The sequence below is a fragment of the Hyla sarda genome, chromosome 2 (assembly GCF_029499605.1).
Source record: "Hyla sarda isolate aHylSar1 chromosome 2, aHylSar1.hap1, whole genome shotgun sequence".
In the NCBI taxonomy this organism is placed as follows: domain Eukaryota; kingdom Metazoa; phylum Chordata; class Amphibia; order Anura; family Hylidae; genus Hyla; species Hyla sarda.
Window position 1 is genome coordinate 375,832,311 of NC_079190.1, and position 19,736 is coordinate 375,852,046.

Genomic DNA, 19,736 nt, shown 5'->3' on the forward strand with positions numbered 1-19,736 from the left:
TAAAGATATTTAATTTTATTTCATGTAGGGTATTTTATTCAGCATCAATGGCTCCTTTTTGCAATGTAGTTACGTATAAGAACTGATAGGGATCAGGCAGGATATGCACACACTGAGGACAAGGATTATTTCCGTAAGTTCGGAAAACCTTCATCTGCATGATGTGGATGACAGCTGTTCTATTTAGGATGCACCATAGAAGCGTGCATGGACCAGAAGGTGTGAATATGTGTCATGTTACCATGTTGTATTGAGAAAAGTAAAGTCAGGAATACAACACTCACATTGGGAGTCATTTTGGTCATGTTAAGGTCAAGGACGTTAGTATTTCAGCTTCAAGTCATGTTAGTAGGATGTAGTTGTCACTATTACAGCCCAGTCCAGGGGATGGCAGTGCATTACTGAGAGCAATGTACAGCAGCATCAATGCCATAGATGCCAAGGGATTCCAGATTCGACGAATATACTTTATATTTTACACTACTGATAAATGACCCCTAATAACACCCATTGTTACTATCTTCTACGAGATAGTACATCCAACATTTTCTGTATAAAATCAGACATGCTACCTCATTACAAGGAAAATATAAACGATAGGTTGGCCTGTCATTGTCACTGCCTATATGAGAGATGTATTGCAGCGGAGGTGTCATGTGACAATACAGAGAACACGCCAACATCAGTGACAGGTCAAAAGGTGCCAATATACACCACCGACAGCCATGTAACAAGCCCCTATCTCTACAGTGCTCAAGGTGAGACCACTGTAACAGTACCTGGCAAGCACCGTCTAGAGGTAGCAAAACAAATACATAAGTACAGGAATAAGAACAATGATCTGTATGCAGCGTTACCTCCTCTCTCTATTCTGTTTTCTGGATTTGTGTAGCAATCCTATTAAAACCACGGCCGCTCGGATCCCAGCTTTTTTCGAATGCATCCTTTCCGTCGGTTGCTCTGACATATTTGTTAGATGCCAGTGCCACCAGGACCAAAGTATCCAAACTTAAGGAGTTAAGGCTGCAGGGTTACTTATGTTTTCCCCTTCTTTTCAATGTCCGCAAAATGATTGCCCAAGACAAGTGACTTTTCTCACCAGTGACCTTAAGGTCACTTGTCGCCGCAATCCAGGGTACGCTCCTGCAGGTTCAGCCTTTCTCTTGTTCCCTGTCATTCAGTTAGTATGACAATTCCGGAGAAGGACGGATTATTACAAGTCACTTTCCAAAGTGCTGCAGCCTCATCCCAGCTGGAAAATGTCCATCGGGAGACCAACCGTGAATGTCCGTCCCCACAGGATTCTCCTTCTCACAAATATTCCAACCCAACTTTAAGCTGACACATAGGGGAGTGTGTGAATCTCCTTCCCAGATCCATCATTTGCTGGAGACACAGACACACAAGCAGGGCTGAAGAGGGATGTCATGAAATCAAAGCCCAGGAGAGAAGGGGGAAGAACAAATACACACACCACACAATGGCTCGGAGTTGGCTCTGCACCTGCCGGATAAAATATTAACTTTCACAAGCAAGATGATGCTGAGTGTGTGTGAAGTAGGCGGTGGATTGTGGAGCATCTTTGCCTGCACTGGCTGGGGAGACCAGGATCTGCAAGGTGGGTGTTTCCAGACGGATTATTTCCTCCTCTTTCCTCATTCTTTCTTTACTCGCTGCAGAATGCTGGAGATGAATGATGCCACAGCCAGGGAACAGCAAGAAGTCTGGATAGAGTTCTACAGAACTGGATTGGTGTCTGCATTGACAGAAGCGGAGAGCCAGCGCAGATCCATTGGAGGCGGGGCACATGTCATATTTAACCCTATCTTTTGGATGCAGTATGGATAACTAAACTTGCAGATGTAGCAGAGCTGAGTTTGTCATTTGACACCACTCACCGTCATGGCACAATGTCTCCTCTGCGCTGGTGTGTTAATAGAATTGCAGGTATCTTCATTATCTTAATTCAGAGCCTAATCATGATGTCCGAGCAGAAGGTCAATGACAAATTCAGATCTGCTGCATCTGCTTCTCGTCATGAGAGAGAGAGCATTACTGGCTCCTCATTATCTAGATGGTAATGCTGATTTGTTTGCGCTATAGTTTCAGGTTTTGTTTTTTACACTAAAAACATGTCTGCAGAGATGTTGTTTTTTTTTTTAAGGAAAGCCTCGACTAAAGAGTCAAAATCTGACCAGCAAAAATCCAACCGGTCACTCTCACTATCCAAGTGAAGTACCTGTATTTTTCACCGTATAAGACGCACTTTTTCTTCCACAAAACTGAGGGGGAAAAGTCGGTGCGTCTTATACGGCGAATACACACCTATCGCGGCGGTCCTTGCGGCCATCAACAGCTGGGACCCGCGTCTAATACAGGACATCACCGATCGCGGTGATGCCCTGTATTAACCCTTCAGACGCGGCGATCAAAGCTGACCGCCGCGTCTGAAGAGAAAATAACACTAACCCGGCTGTTCAGTCGGGCTGTTCGGGACTGCCGCGGTGAAATCGCGGCGTCCCGAACAGCTTACAGGACACCGGGGGGGACCTTACCTGCCTCCTCGGTGTCTGCTCCGTGCTGGGATCCCCTGCATGGTGGGCGCTCTCCTTCGTCATCATCACGTCTTCGCGCATGCCGTCCCGTCATCCAATAGGAGCGGCGTACGTAGCGACGTCATGGCGGCGACGGAGAGCGAGGATACCGGGCAGCAGAGACGTTCCGGAGTGATGGGGACACCCCGAGGACACGGCGACAACGATGGAGGGCGACATCCAGGGCAGCGGTGACGAGCGGTGATGGGTCCGGAGCGGCGGGGACACGTGAGTATTACCTCCTATACCAGTGGTCTTCAACCTGCGGACCTCCAAATGTTGCAAAACTACAACTCCCAGCATGACCGGACAGCCAACAGCTGTCAGGACATGCTGGAAGTTGTAGTTTTGCAACATCTGAAGGTCCGCAGGTTGAAGATCACTGTCCTATACTTTACATTGTATTTGGTTAAGAATCTTTATTTTCTAGATTTTTATCCGATACAATTAGGTGCGTCTTATATGCCGGAGCATCTTACATGACGAAAAATACGGTAAATCTAGGTAAGAACCAGGTAGGTCCATTCATGGCGGAAATAAAGCCCGCTGCAGATCTGTAGTGAATACACCGCAGACACTGCATAGATAATATGCATTTTTCTGATGATTTACTATGGTTTTTATGCAGTTTTTATCCCTGCTTTACTGAAAGGGTTGAAATGTGAAAACTGGCAACAGATCCGCAACACAATGGACAAGTTTAAAGGGGCACTCCAATGGAAAACAAATGTTTTCAAAACACCTGCTGCCCGAAAGTTAAATAGATTTGTAAAATGACTTCTATTTCAAAATCCTAATCCTTCTAGAGAAAGTTGTGTAGTTCTTTCCAGTCTGACCACAGTGCTCTCTGCTGCCACCTCTGTCTGTGTCAGGAACTGTCCAAAGTAGAAGCAAATCTTCATAGCGAACCTCTCCTGCTCTGGACAGTTCCTGACATGGACAGAGGTTTCAGCAGAGAGCACTGTGGTCAGACTGGAAAGAACTACACAACTTTCTGTAGAGCATACAGCAGCTGATAAGTATTGGAAGGGTTACCCCTTTAATGAGTGATCTGGTGAAAATCTTTATATATTTCATAAACCCAGAATGCCAGCATTAAAAAACTACAAGCCCAGAATTATCTCCCACCACTACCTAGCTGACGCCAGTATTATCACAGTCTCCACTACAGTCTTCTTTCTGCTTCTGGGTCAGTGATTGGCTGAGAGGCAAGATGACAGATCGGGCCCAGGAAGAGGCCAGGGCTCGATAATCAGCCAATCACTGGCCGAAGAGGGACACCGCTAGCTTATCTGCGTATCAGGCTTAAGACATAGAAAGGGGATCACAGTAGCGACCCTGATGACGACCGGGAGTGGTAGGAGAAGTCCAGGTTTATTTTTTTATTACGCCATTCTGGGGTTATTAAAGGAAAAAAAATAAAAGATTTTAGCAGGATAACCCCTTTTAAAAATTGAAAATCTACAGCATGTTCAGTTTTCTCAAATTGTAAAATCTCAACCACTTGTTTAGCCCAAATCTGCTGGAAAAATCCTTTGTGTTTCCGTCCCATGTAAATTTAGTCATAGGATTCTACAATACTAGAGCTTTGGTTCAGTAGAATCACAGGGACCTGGCTATGCTCCTCATATAAATGGACTGACAGACTGATTTTAATTTGTCGGAAGCAATCACATTTCCGGTGGAAAAATTCAGCTGGGAATTTTGCTACAAGAAGTTACCATTGTAGTGAAAGGAATTTCGGCTGTCCCATAAACACAGCAGATTTTCTGCTGCAGAATTTCATCTGCGGAAATTCTGCATGCCAGATTCCGCAAAAAAATTGACATATTCATTTCCAATTCCACAGTAGAGTCCTATTGAAGGACTTTAAATTTCGCTTGGAATCTGTGTGTGGAGCACAAGAAATTCTGCATAAATTCTGCATAAATTCTGCATGGAATCCGCAAAACTGCAAAAACTTCACTGCCAGTTTGGAAGAACAGAATCTGAGCAGAAGCATGGAAATTCCGCCGTCTGATCAAAGCTTTAGGGCGCATTTACACTATGGAATTTCTGAGTGGAGAAATTTTGAGCAGCAGCCTCCCATAATTTTTTTATTTTTTATGCAATTCTGCTGCACCATGCACACTGCTGAATTTCCACAGCGAAAGATTGTGCTGCGCAAATTCAACTATTGAAATTCTGAACTATGATAAAAGAATGAATAGATTTTTGTTTATTGGTTCTATTTCTGAACCTTTGTTTTGCATGCGTTCCAAGTGACCGCTCCTGAGCCAAATTAGATAAATACGTGCACGGAGAAAACAGACGCTGACTCTCTCTTTGGGTCAAAGCAGCTATTGTATAGCGTACACACAAGATATATCCTTCAGTAGGGCGTAGCACATTATGTAAGCATTCTAATTGGTTAGCAGACTACTTTACGTAAGCATTGCATCATATTCTCTCTGTGCCAAAAGGGGATGGTCACACAGGGCGTAATACAGGATGTAACCTCCATTTTAGAAGAATGATCTTCATTATCATATATTATCCATAACACCTTTGTTTGCATTGAACATGCAAAATAAAGAATTATAAAAAATAAATAAATAAATAAAAGAATTATTAGGTTAATTCGGAAGAATCCACTCAGATATGCATTGCCATAAATAGTGATGGCGCATGTCCGAGCGGTTATAGCACCAACTGAATCAGTTGGCACCTGCTGTGCACAGAGGGGGAGATTTATCAAAACCTGTCCAGAGGAAAAGTTGTGGCGTTGCCCATAGCAACCAATCAGATCGTTACTTTCATTTTTGAAAAGGCCTCTGCAAAATGAAAGAAACAATCTGATTGGTTGCTATGGGCAACTCAGCAATTTTTCCTCTGGACATGTTTTGATGAATCTCCCCGAAGAGTGGTATAGTTGCCCATAGCAGCCAATCAGATGGCTGCTTTCATTTTCCGGATTTTAAAAATGAAAGAAGCGATCTGATTGGTTGCTATGGGCAACTCAGCAACTTTTCCTCTGGATAGGTTTTGATAAATCTCCCCCTCTGTCCGCCGGGCCCATTCCATAGATTTTAAATTGTGGCCCAACACTTTTGGCAATAATCTGTATTAGTCATCATATAAACATTAATGATAGTGATGCGGTTAATACGCCCTTTCCATGTTTATTTCAAAAGCTGAAATAAAATAAAAATCCTGAAAAATAACTGCAAGGAAAATGCCCTGTGTGAACCTGACCTTAGCGATCACTCTTCTGCGCATCCTGAGAGATTACATTTCCATCATGGCCTTTTCAGGGCAATAATGAATGCAAGTGGTGGAAGAAAATGCGCAATATTCTCTCATGGTGGATGATAAGTGAAACCGTCCCTAGTGGTTGACATTCATATTGCGGCAGACTAGGTGGATTTTTATTACAATATTGGTTTCCTGGAAACTAGCAATAATGATGTTTATAGATATTACCAGCAGTGTTTTATTATTATCTATCTGGAGCTACTGAAGTAATTGACTATATTTGTGGCGGTTGTTGTAGTTTTAGCGCAAAACACTAAAGCGAATGTAAAATAAGTAACTCATGGATTTCTTTTATACTTTCTTTAATTTTTTACCCACTCTTGGCTTTGGTAAAACAAAAAGCTAAAAGTGTGTGTGTATGTGGGATTCCGATTTTATGCTATGTTCATGGAAGACATGCTGCAGATTTCCTGCAAATTTTGTTGCGGATTTTCCCAATTCGGTTGAAAATCGAAAAAAACTGCAACAAATCTGCCACATGTGAACATATGCTTATATGGACTTTTCTAAAGTTCCCATTGAACTGTGGCAGTGTTTTCTAAACAATGTGCCTTCAGCTGTTGCAAAACTACAACTTCCAGGATGCCCGGACAGCCAAAGGCTGTCCGGGCATGCTGGGAGTTGTTGTTTTGCAACAGCTGGAGGCACACTGTTTGGAAAATGCTGAACTATGGTCACAAAAAATCCATTCAAGGAGGACTTTTTGCAACTTTCAAGTCACGATCCCTCGTGGGTTGCAATGTGACCGCATTTACTTTGCTTAGCTATGACGCAGCACAATCCGTGCAGGTGACGTGACCCCCCTGATGCGGCCAAAATCACCAAGTAGCCCTAGCCTTATACTAGATTGATGGAAATCAGGCTGATGGCTGCCCCTCTGATCGACTGGCTAAAGGGGTCATGGCACTGTAGAGAGTGCTGGGCCCTGTTCATTGTTTACAAAGCTCCATTCATTTAGTAACATCCTATTCTCATTCACTGCCACTACCACATGTACCAAACTGTGCCTGGGTAACAATGTCACTTTAGCACCACAGACGCTTGAAGGAATCTTCCCCACCGATCTGACATTGATGGTCTTTAACCCCTTAAGGACCGGAGGTTTTTCCGTTTTTGCATTTTCGTTTTTTGCTCCTTGCCTTTAAAAAATCATAACTCTTTCAAATTTACACCTAAAAATCCATATGATGGCTTATTTTTTGCGCCACCAATTCTACTTTGTAATGACGTCAGTCATTTTGCCCAAAAATCTATGGTGAAGCGGGAAAAAAAATCATTGTGCGACAAAATTGAAAAAAAAAACGCTGTTTTGTAACTTTTGGGGGCTTCCGTTTCTACGTAGTACATTTTTCGGTAAAAATGACACCTGATATGTATTCTGTAGGTCCATACGATTAAAATGATACCCTACTTATATAGGTTTGATTTTGTCGGACTTCTGGAAAAAATCATAACTACATGCAGGAAAATTAATACGTTTAAAATTGTCATCTTCTGACCCCTATAACTTTTTTATTTTTCCGTGTATGGGGCGGTATGAGGGCTCATTTTTTGCGCCGTGATCTGAAGTTTTTAACGGTACCATTTTTGCATTGATAGGACTTATTGATCACTTTTTATTCATTTTTAAATGATATAAAAAGTGACTTTGGAATTTTTTTGCGCGCACGCCATTGACCGAGCGGTTTAATTAATGATATATTTTTATAATTCTGACATTTCCGCACGCGGTGATACCACATATGTTTATTTTTATTTTTATTTACACTGTGTTTTTTTTTTATTGGAAAAGGGGGGTGATTCAAACTTTTAATAGGGGAGGAGTTAAATGATCTTTATTCACTTTTTTTTCTCACTTTTTTTTTGCAGTGTTATAGGTCCCATAGGGACCTATAACACTGCACACACTGATCTTCTATGTTGATCACTGGTTTCTCATAAGAAACCAGTGATCAACGATTCTGCCGGATGACTGCTCAGGCCTGGATCTCAGGCACTGAGCAGTCATTCGGCGATCGGACAGCGAGGAGGCAGGAAGGGGCCCTCCCGCTGTCCTGTCAGCTGTTCGGGATGCCGCGATTAGCCGCGGCTATCCCGAACAGCTCGACTGAGCTAGCCGGGAACTTTCACTTTCACTTTTAGCCGCGCGGCTCAGCTTTGAGCGCGAGGCTAAAGGGTTAATATCGCGCGGCGCCGCGATCGGCGCTGCGCGCTATTAGAGGCGGGTCCCGGCTTCACTATGACGCCGGGCCCGCCATGATATGACACGCGGTTACTGTGTAACCCCGCGTTATATCGGAAGAGCAGGACCAAGGACGTACCGGTACGTCCTTGGTCCTTAAGGGGTTAAAGGGGTACTCCGGGGGGGGGGGGGGGAACAAATGTTTACAGAAATTTACAGATTTATAAATTACTTCTAAGATGCTCTATGCTCCAGAGGAAGTTGTGTAGTTCTTTCCAGTCTGACCACAGTGCTCTCTGCTGACAACTCTGTCCATGTCAGGAACTGTCCATAGCAGGAAAGGTTTGCTACAGGGATTTGCTTCTACTCTGGACAGTTCCTGACACAGACAGAGGTGGCAGCAGAGAGCACTGTGGTCAAACTGGAAAGAACTACACAACTTTCTCTACAGCGTACAAGTGGGAGGCTTAAGATTTTTAAATAGAAGTAATTTACAAATCTATTTAACTTTCTGGCACCAGTTGCCTTGAACACATTTTTTCCCCACCAGAGTACCCCTTTAAATGGTCACCTATTTAGAGTAACTTACAACATGGCCTCCATTGTGACACTATCCCAACTATGCTCACACGGCCGCTCACCTCACAAGGGCCTTTCCCTTGTAAGCTCATCAGGCCTATGTTGTGGTTGGACTCATTTACACCAAGTTTTGGGGATACAACAGCCAGATACGACAGGATAATATAAAAACCGGCTACTGCCGTATCCCCACCAGACCCACGCCGCACCTCATTCATTTAAATGAGCCTGACGGAGTCAGATAGTGATTCCGGTCGGCAAATTTTTTGACCGTATCCAGTTTTGTTGCCGGACAAAAACACTAATAGGGTACGTTCCCACACGGCGTATTTTGCTGCGTATTTGGTGCTGCGTATTTTCCTACCCATTGACTTCAACAGAGAAAATAAAATACGCAGCAGCAAATACGCAGCAAATACGCCGTGTGGGAATGTACCCATAAGGTTAAAAAATGAGCCGACTGGGGTGACTATCTGACTCCATCCGGCTCATTCAAATGAATGGAGTGCAGTGCCGGTCCGGCAGTGATACAACAGTGGGCAGTTTTTAAATTCTCCCGCCAGGTTTGGCTGCCATATCCCCAAAATGTGGTGTAAATGCACCCTTAGTTATGTCCTCGCTTGTCACATATCCTGCAATTTGATTTACATTTTTACGAAAGAGTGATTTTTTTTTCTATAGGTTGTCCTATTAATTTGCCTAGAGGATATACCCAACATATTTGTGACTTGTCATCGCTGCGGGGGCTTCATTGGTTCTGTCATATGTCATTGTACGTACAGTCATCAGTAAAGGCTTTCATATGAACGCGTACCAGTGTTCCCGCTTCCAGTGTACAAATAGACACAATTAATGGCAGCAAAGTATTGATAGATCCTTGTCATGAAAGAGTTGCTATGGAGTCACAGATGGTAAGTGCCTTTGAGAGTTTTATGCAGCAGAAAACAAAAAAGGAAATCATTGCTGGATTGTATGCATTTGCTATTATACCGGTGATTTGTCTTTCTTTAGAGCACTGCTGGCTTAAAGGGGTACTCTGCTGCTCAACGTTTGGAACAAACTGATCCGAACGCCGGAGATGGCGCCGGGAGCTCGTGACGTTATAGCCCCGCTCCCTCATGACGTCACACCCTGCCCCCTCAATGCAAGTCTATGGGAGGGGGCGTGACAGCTGTATAGACTGTATAGACTCCCATAGACTTGCATTGAGGGGGCGGGCGTGACGTCATGATGGGCGAGGCTATGACGTCACAAGCTCCCGGCTCCAACGTTCGGAACAGTTTGTTCCAAACGCAGAGCAGCGAAGTACCCCTTTAAGAGTTGAGACGTGGAAGTGGACGCACGACTGGAGACAACACACACATCTGGCATCACTTGATTAGATCACCATGTGTAGTGGTTGTAGCAAGTGTGAACATGATAACACACCGTACACCGATTCAGAGCTGCGCTGTACAAGTAGTTGTACAGGGAATATGAGTATGTGTTGAGCGTGTTACCATGTCACTGGTGCTTATTCATCTATTCAGGTGCCCGGCATGTGTCAGGCTTCAAAGAAACTAAACATGTTTCATAAATTTGTACATGAAGAATTAACCACTTATTTTCCAGAATAATGACATGAGTCGAAGAAGATGTTTTAAGAAAGGATTACTCCTATAACAAATTTACACTATAATGGTATATTCGAAGCACAGTATTTGCAAAAAGGAGCATCATTTTGTGCTTAGCTTTACTGTAGACACACCATTATTTTACTATTGAGACCCCTTATCATGTTTGTCTAATCTACTGATGGGCAAGTGGTGCAATGGTGCAAGATGTGAATGGAGATCCTTTGTATTCTGAACTTACAGCTTTAAAGTGGTACTCCTACTCCGCTGGAAAACATTATTTTTTTTTTAATCAAGTGGTGCCAGAAAGTTAAACAGATTTGTAAATTACATCTATTTAACCCCTTAAGGACACAGCCCATTTTCACCTCTAGGACGCAGCCCTTTTTTGCACATCTGACCACTGTCACTTTAAACATTAATAACTCTGGGATGCTTTTACTTATCAATCTGATTCTGAGATTGTTTTTTCGTGACATATTCTACTTTAACATAGTGGTAAATTTTTGTGGTAACTTGCATCCTTTCTTGGTGAAAAATCCCAAAATTTGATGATAAAATTTAACATTTTGCATTTTTCTAACTTTGAAGCTCTCTGCTTGTAAGGAAAATGGATATTCCAAATATTTTTTTTTTTGGATTCACATATACAATATGTCTACTTTATATTTTCATCATAAAATTGACAAGTGTTTACTTTTGGAAGACACCAGAGGGCTTCAAAGTTCAGCAGCAATTTTACAATTTTTCACAAAATTTTCAAACTCGCTATTTTTCATGGACCAGTTCAGGTTTGAAGTGGATTTGAAGGGTCTTCATATTAGAAATACCCCATAAATGACCCCATTACAAAAACTGCACCCCCCAAAGTATTCAAAATGACATTCAGTAAGTGTTTTAACCCTTTAGGTGTTTCACAGGAAAAGCAGCAAAGTGAAGGAGAAAATTCAAAATCTTCATTTTTTACACTTGCATGTTCTTGTAGACCCAATTTTTGCATTTTTACAAGGGGTAAAAGGATAAAATTTATACTTGAATTTGTAGCCCAATTTCTCTCGAGTAAGCACATACCTCATATGTCTATGTAAATTGTTCGGCGGGCGCAGTAGAGGGCTCAGAAGCGAAGGAGCGACAAGGAGCCCCTATGGTGCCAAAACAGCAAAAAAAAAAAAACATAGCATACTATTTTGGAAACTAGACCCCTTGAGGAACATAACAAGGAATTAAGAGAGCCTTAATACCCCACAGGTGTTTCATGACTTTTACATATGTAAAAAAAAAAAAAAAAAATCACTAAAATGTGTGTTTCCCCCCAAATTTCACATTTTTGCAAGGGTTAATAGCAGAAAATACCCCCCAAAATTTGTAACCCCATCTCTTCTGAGTATGGAGGTACCCCATAAGTTGACCTGAAGTGCATTACGGGCGAACTACAATGCTCAGAAGAGAAGGAGTCATATTTGGCTTTTTGAGAGCAAATTTTGCTCGGGGGGCGTGTCGCATTTAGGAAGCCCCTATGGTGCCAGGACAGCAAAAAAAATGACATGGTATACCATTTTGGAAACTAGACCCCCTCGGGGAACGTAACAAGGGGTTAAGTGAATCTTAATACCCCACAGGTGTTTCACGACTTTTGCATATGTAAAAAAAAAATATTTTTTTTTTTTACCAAAAATGCTTGGTTTAGCAAAAATTTTACATTTTTAAAAAAGGTAATAGAAGAAAATACCCCCCAAAATTTGAAGCCCAATTTCTCCCGATTCAGAAAACACCCAATATGGGGATGAAAAGTGCTCTGCTGGCGCACTACAGGTCTCAGAAGAGAAGGAGTCACATTTGGCTTTTTGGAAGCAAATTTTGCTCTGGGGGCATGCCGCATTTAGGAAGCACCTATGGTGCCAGGACAGAAAAAAAAAAACACATGGCATACCATTTTGGAAACTAGACCCCTTGGGGAACGTAAAAAGGGGTAAAGTGAACCTTAATACCCCACAGGTGTTTCACGACTTTTGCATATGTAAAAAAAAAAAAAATTTTTTTACACTAAAATGCTTGTTTTCCCCCAAATTTTACATTTTTACAAGGGATAATAGCAGAAAATACCCCCCAAAATTTGTAACCCCATCTCTTCTGAGTATGGAAATACCCAATAAGTGGACGTGAAGTGCACTGGGGGTGAACTACAATGCTCAGAAGAGAAGGAGCATCATTGAGCTTTTGGAGAGAGAATTTGGCCATGTGCATTTCCAAAGCCCCCCGTGGTGCCAGAACAGTGGACCCCCCCACATGTGACCCCATTTTTAAAACTACACCCCTCACGGAAGGTAATAATGGGTGCAGGGAGAATTTACACCCCACTGGCATTTGACGGATCTTTGGAACAGTGGGCTGTGCAAATAAAAAATTTTATTTTTCATTTTCACAGACCCCTGTTTCAAAGATCTGTCAGACACCTGTGGGGTGTAAATGCTCACTGTACCCCTTGTTACATTCCGTGAGGGGTGTAGTTTCCAAAATGGGGTCACATGTGGGTATTTATTGTTTTGCACTTATGTCAGAACCGCTGTAAAATCAGCCACCCCTGTGCAAATCACCAATTTAGACCTCAAATTTACATGGTGCACTCTCCCTTCTGAGCCTTGTTGTGCGTCCCCAGAACACTTTGCGCCCACATATGCGGTATCTCCGTACTCAGGAGAAATTGCGTTACAAATTTTGGAGGCTTTTTTTCTTTTACCGCTTGTGAAATTTTAAAGTATGGGGCAACACCAGTATGTTAGTGTACAAAAATGTTTTTTTTTTACACTAACATGCTGGTGTAGACCCCAACTTTACCTTTTCATAAGGGGTAAAAGGTGAAAAAGCCCCCCAAAATTTGTTAGGCAATTTCTCCCGAGTACGGCGATACCCCATATGTGGCCCTAAACTGTTGCCTTGAAATACGACAGGGCTCCAAAGTGAGAGCGCCATGTGCATTTGAGGCCTAAATTAGGGATTTGCATAGGGGTGGACATAGGGGTATTCTACACCAGTGATTCTCAAACAGGGTGCCTCCAGCTGTTGCTAAACTCCCAGCATGCTTGGACAGTCAATGGCTGTCCGGAAATGCTGGGAGTTTTTGTTTTGCAACAGCTGGAGGCTCCGTTTTGGAAACACTGCTGTAGGATACGTTTTTCATTTTTATTGGGGGGGAAGGGGTGGTGGGGGGGGAGGCAGTGTACGTGTGTATATGTAGTGTTTTACTCTTTATTTTATGTTAGTGTAGTGTAGTGTAGTGTTTTTAGGTTACATTCACACTGACGGCGGATTACACTGAGTCTCCCGCTAGGAGTTTGAGCTGCGGCTGCTGCAGCTCAAACTTGAAGCAGGGAACTCGCTGTAATCCGCCGCCAGTGTGAATGTAACCTGTACATTCACATGGGGGGGGGGGGGGGCAAAACTACAACTCACAGCATGCACTGACAGAACGTGCATGCTGGGAATTGTAGTTTTGCAACAGCTGGAGGCACACTGGTTGAAAAATACTGAGTTAGGTAATAGAACCTATTACCTAACTCGGTATTTCCCAAACAGTGTGCCTCCAGCTGTTGCAGAACTACAACTCTCAGCATGTACTGATTGCCAAAGGGAATGCTGGGAGATGTAGTTATGCAACAGCTGGAGGCACACAAGTACAACTCCCAGCATGCCGAGACAGCCATTTGCTGTTCCTGAATGCTGGGAGTTGTAGTTTTGCAAGATTTAGAGGGGTTCAGGCTAGAGATCACTGACAGTGGTCTCTAAACTGTGGCCCTCCAGATGTTGCAAAACTACAAATCTCAGCATGCTAAGACAGCAAACTGCTGTCTGGGTATGCTGGGAGTTGTAGTTTTGTAACATCTGGAGGGCTACAGTTTAGAGACCACTGTCAGTGATCTCTAGCCTGAACCCCTCTAAATCTTGCAAAACTACAACTCCCAGCATGCCAACACAGCAAACAGCTGTCAAGGCATGGTGGGAGTTGTAGTTTTGTAACATCTGGAGGGCGACAGTTTAGAGACCACTCTCTAAACTGTCGCCCTGCAGATGTTGCTAGGCAATAGACTCCGGACACGCGGCGTCATACTCACCTCCACCGCCGCCGTGATCACAGCCGCCGCCGGGTAAGTGATCGCCGCTGCCGCCGCCACTACTACACGGTTCCCCCCGCTGTGCCCGGACACCGATGGGTGGGCATAGCGGGGGGAACCGAACTTTAACCCCCCCGCCCCCAGTTTGCTATTGGTCGGCCGCTCTGCTGATCAATAGCAGGGATAGGAGGGGTGGCAACCCTGCCACCTCACTCCTATCTCTTCAAGGGGGATCGAGGGTGTCTTGGACACCCTCGATCCCCCTTATTTTGTCGCGGAGCCGCCGTTGATGGGCAGGGGGAGAGCGCTCCCCCTGCAAACACCGCGGCAGAGCAGGAGATCGCTTGGACGTATGCATACGTCCATTTGCGCGAACGTGTAATTCGCCTGGACGTATGCATACGTCCAATAGCGGGAAGGGGTTAAAAAAATCTTAATCCTTTCAGGACTTATCAGCTGCTGTATACTACAGAGGAAGTTGTTTTCTTTTTGAATTTCTTTTCTGCCTGACCACAGTGCTATCTGCTGACACCTCTGTCCATGTCAGGAACTGTCCAGAGTAGGAGCAAATCCACAAAACAAGCCTCTCTTGCTTTGGACAGTTCCTAAAATGGACAGAGGTGTCAGCAAAGAGAACTGTGGTGAGGCAGAAAGGAAATTCAAAAAGAAAAGAACTTCCTCTATAGTATACAGCAGCTGATAAGTACTGGAAGATTAAGATTTTTATTTAATAGAAGTAATTTACAAATCTGTTTACCTTTCTGGCACCAGTTGATTTAAAATATTTGTGAATGTATAATAGATAGATAGATACTGGAACATATTTTTTTTCTAATCTTTTTTTCTGATTGTAGGTCCCTAGGTGAGTTCCTACAGGGATTAGCTGCAGAGTTATAAAACTCCCCTGCATCATACTATAATTATCTGCATTATGGTTTGTGCTGAGAGTCCAATCTGTTATAGTAATAATAATAACAAATTATATAGTGCCAACAAACTGCAGCACTGTAAAGAACAGAGGGTGGCACTCTATGAGATGCAATTTCATATTACTCCCCCTGCCTCTGGCTTACAATGGGTAGGTACTTTCCTGCCAGCTCTTATAAACACGCGGAAGAAGTGAGAGCTATGTGAATGAACTTACTTTTCTCCCTGCTTTGTGGATGTTTAGCTCTTATAAACACACGGAAGAAGTGAGAGCTATGTGAATGAACGTACTTTTCTCCCTGCTTTGTGGATGTTTACTCAGTGTGCTTAATAAAAGACATTACCAAAAACAACAACGGTATTGTGTGTAATTAGTTAAGATAAACTATGGGTGTATACAATTGAGAAAGATAACAGTCAGAGCCCATTTAAATAAAATGTAGAAATCCATGAAATTCCAGGGGTTCACTTACTTTTTCTAGCAACTTAAAGGGGTACTCCGGTGAAAACCTTTTTTTTCTTTTAAATCAACTGGTGGCAGAAAGTTAAACATATTTGTAAATTACTTCTATTAAAAAATCTTAATCCTTCCTGTACTTATTAGCTGCTGAATACTACAGAGGAAATTCTTTTCTTTTTGGAATGTTCTCTGATGACATCACGACCACAGTTCTCTCTGCTGACATTATTATAATAATAATAACACTTTATTTATTGTTGTCCTTAGTGGGATTTGAACCCAAGTCCCCAGCATTGCAAGGCAGCAGTGCTAACCACTGATCCACCATGCTGCCCTTAGCATGCATCTGCTATGCATCTGCTATGCATCTGCTATGCATGGTTGCTAAAATGGACAGAGATATCAGCAGAGAGCACTGTGTTCATGATGTCATCAGTGTTCCAAAAAGAAAGGAATTTCCTCTGCAGCATTCAGCAGCTAATAAGTACAGGAAGGATTAAGATTTTTTAATAGAAGTAATTTACAAATATGTTTAACTTTCTGCCACCAGTAGATTTAAAAGAAAAAAGGTTTTCACCGGAGTACCCCTTTAAAGAGGTACTCCGGGAAACTAAACCCGTAGCCCATCTTTTCCCTCTCATCAACCTATTTCATTTTCTAAATATCATTTATTAGTTACATAGAGCTGTTTACCTTCTTTGGTTGTCACTTACATGCATGAAGTAAAGGAATGACATCATCCAGCCATTCACTCTGTCCAAATCCCTCTCAGAAAGCAGCCTCCATCCTCCTGAGAGACACAGACCATGTGGTTTTTGCCCTTCGCTGATGAGTCATGCTCTCTTTAGTGTTGAACACTGGTAGGTGTGTGTAGCCTCAGCCAATCAGACACTGAATCTCTCTCTGCTGCTCAGAGCAGGAGAGAAGGGGCTGGCAGAGCATCAATAATTGCTGGGAGATGTAGGCAAGGGGAGGGAAGGATAGCAAAGAATATCAAGCAGCCAGAGAAGACAAAAGGGGCCACAGGAGCCATGCATATCAGGCATATTGGTTTACAGGGTTGCTTTGGAGCTTTACTATAACAGGGTATTAACAAATGTATTTTATATTGTCCATTTTATGCCATTGCCATTATATGTTTGCCAGTGGTTCTCCCTGTCTGGTCAAGGTTATAGTGACTATAAATGTATTCTTTATATCTATCTTAGACACTTGACCACATTTAAAAATATAAATCCACAAGCTCAGAAGAATAATCATAGATAATTCTGCAGAACTAATGGAAGTGCTATTTCCACACCTCTGTCATGAACTGAAAGCTAATTCTGCATAAGCTACGTGAATCTCTACTGGAATGTGATCTATTTTAGGTTGTGTAAACTTCTCTCACCCGGCATGACCCTACAGCTCATATTCAGCCCTGTCTGAATACTCAGAGGGTGATGCCTTAGGATTATACAATCCTAAAGGTGTAAAGTTTGCTGTCTAAGTATGTGCAGGTTATTCTAGAAGGCTGTCATTTCATTCTATGGGCATGAAAGTTAAGAATTACAATGAAGGCTTGGAAGAACTGCAGCCAACTGCAAGCTGAACTGGTCATTTGGGAGCCTGGTATGAGCAGATTCAAGCTGATCTCTATCTGCTGGCTCTATAACTAGTAGGTCTGCATATATCCCACATATTAGACTTTAAACGGTACCTGTCACAATCAATGATATGTAATATATTATAGAGCAGCATATTTGAATTACTTTTCTAATATACTTCTTAATAACATTTTGTAACTATGCTTGTTAAATTAAGCTCTATAATTTGGCAACATGTTTCCTTTTTATGGTCCTGCCTGCAGTCCTGATAGCATATTGTCTCCTGCAGTAGCCTGGCAGAGACAAAAGTCAGGAAATGCAGACGGGACCTCAGCTTAGCACAGTGTATAGAGTGTATAGTGCCGAATATTGTGCTAAACATTGTGCTGAATATTTCTGCTCCCTTTTGCAGCTGCTGGGCAGAGCTAACACACTGTAAAGTTCAGTGCATGAATCTAAGGTGGGTACATGCAGTCTCAGCCAATTACAACCAATCACACGCTTAATTGCTGTAGACTGTATGCAGCGGAGTAAAGGAGGAAGTTCTCCCCAACAGGGATTCAGATGATGTCACGCCTGCTGGGTAATGCCCCTTCCCAGTCTGTGAATCTGACTGAGACTGTGCATAAAATACAGAGCAATATCAAGGTAGAAAACTAAAAAATTATAAAGGCAAGGGGTGGTTTATTATGATGGGGAAAAGAACTGGGAGGATTTAAAAAAAGATATCAAGGTCATGATAGGTACTCTTTAAGATGCATTCCGATCTTCAGGAGTTACCCAATATGAACAATGTAGGGGATAACAAGCTGATTGGTAGGAGTGAAACCTTCTGACTCCCACCAGTCACAAGAACTCAGGGATATTGTATCAACAAATAAACAGAGCTCAAAATTGGTGGGGGTCCTAAATAATGGACACCCACTGATGTTCCCTTTATGGCATTGTCTCCTATACTGAGAAAGACCACTATAAGCCTATTGCATTCTTCCATTGCAATGTACCTATCAAATACATAAGTTCCTCCAAATAAATTTAAAAAAATTGGCTTGATTGAGATTTGGTTGATATGGGAATCACCACCATTGTGTCCCAATTCTTCATGATATTTTGAGATTTCTATACTGATTTTCCCCAAATGACTTGCAGGAGACCAAATGCAAACACACCCAGATTGACTTATGTATTAGTCACTCTATAACAAAGAAGAAAAAAGGTTACACTAGATTATCAAGTGGTTCCTTCTAAGCTGTGGTCAACTGAGTAAACAAACCTCTTGGCAGTCAATGAGTTACTCTGGCCGCCCCATTGGCATCCCACCCCTTTGTGACCTTAGATTAAGTGGTCTGCACGGCATTCGCTGTTACAATTAATGCCTTGTAAATTGAATAAGAGTACAGCCAGCTGAGAGAGCCACACAGCTCGGAAAAAGGGCCCTTCTTGCCAAATGTTCAGATACGTTCTGCTCAGAATGCTGCAGCTGTTACTATTCCATTGCAGAATTCTGCTTTTTTTCCATTACCAGCTTGAATTTATGGTATTATTAACCCAGTAAATGCCCAATAAGAGTTGGAGATAGCAGTTCCATCAGGATGCTGCTGTACAGCGTACACAAACAACATGCCCACACCCAAGTCTCAGACATTCTGGAACTATAGGATGTAAAATATCTTGCCTGAGGTTGTATGTAATTGGCATTGTGACTGAATCTCTTACTTGTGAAGCCAGGGCAGCAGTTTACTCATCCCCAAGTCAGTATGACATCAGCCAGATACAGGAGTAGAGGAAAAGCTTCTGAGGCTCTCGTCCTCTGCATTGCAGTAACATACCTTACCCAGCAACTTTGCCTCCAGATATTTAGAAGTCTTCAATTTTAAGAGGAGCAAATCCAAAATCTGAATGTGAATACTGTAATATCTCATCATTAGTCAAACAATAACCTGCTCATACTGTGTCGGGATCTGTTCATCTGCCTCATTGTCATCTATGATCACTCAAAACTAATAAATCTGAGAACCCTTATCACATGGTCAATCTAACAGGAGAACACCAAAAACACAGACCATAGTGAGACAAATAAATGCCAAATAATAATGAATCTTTATTAGCATACAAAAATATATAAAAATCACATAAAAAGTAGCAAGGGTGGGTACAATGAATGCACAGGCAGAAAATAAAGAGGTACGTCTGATGATATATTGTACATGATGATGCAGGTACATACCTGGAAATGTATCACTATACGTATATAAAAGGTATACAAATGACAATTGATGGCTTGATAAGGCCCAAATATATGCAGGGTATCTATACAAGTACAGTATATGCCAGAAAATTGAAGAACCCCAACTCAAATCCCTATTAAGAATACATATCACAAGTATCACAG

General features: G+C 42.5%; 1 protein-coding gene across 5 annotated transcripts in view; it reads right to left on the minus strand.

Moving 5' to 3' along the window:
* Positions 1-19,736, minus strand: part of RAP1GAP2 (RAP1 GTPase activating protein 2) — an 882,491-nt gene that overhangs the window by 418,310 nt on the left and 444,445 nt on the right. Inside the window, exon 1 of one of the 5 annotated variants that reach the window (XM_056558441.1) lies at positions 858-2,000. The exons of 3 other annotated variants lie outside the window; for them this stretch is intronic. In XM_056558441.1, the coding sequence (XP_056414416.1) occupies positions 858-967 (110 nt within the window). In that variant the 5' untranslated portion in view covers positions 968-2,000. Of the gene's footprint in view, positions 1-857; positions 2,001-19,736 lie in introns of those variants that run through there. One more of the 5 variants, XM_056558448.1, reaches the window with a different exon arrangement.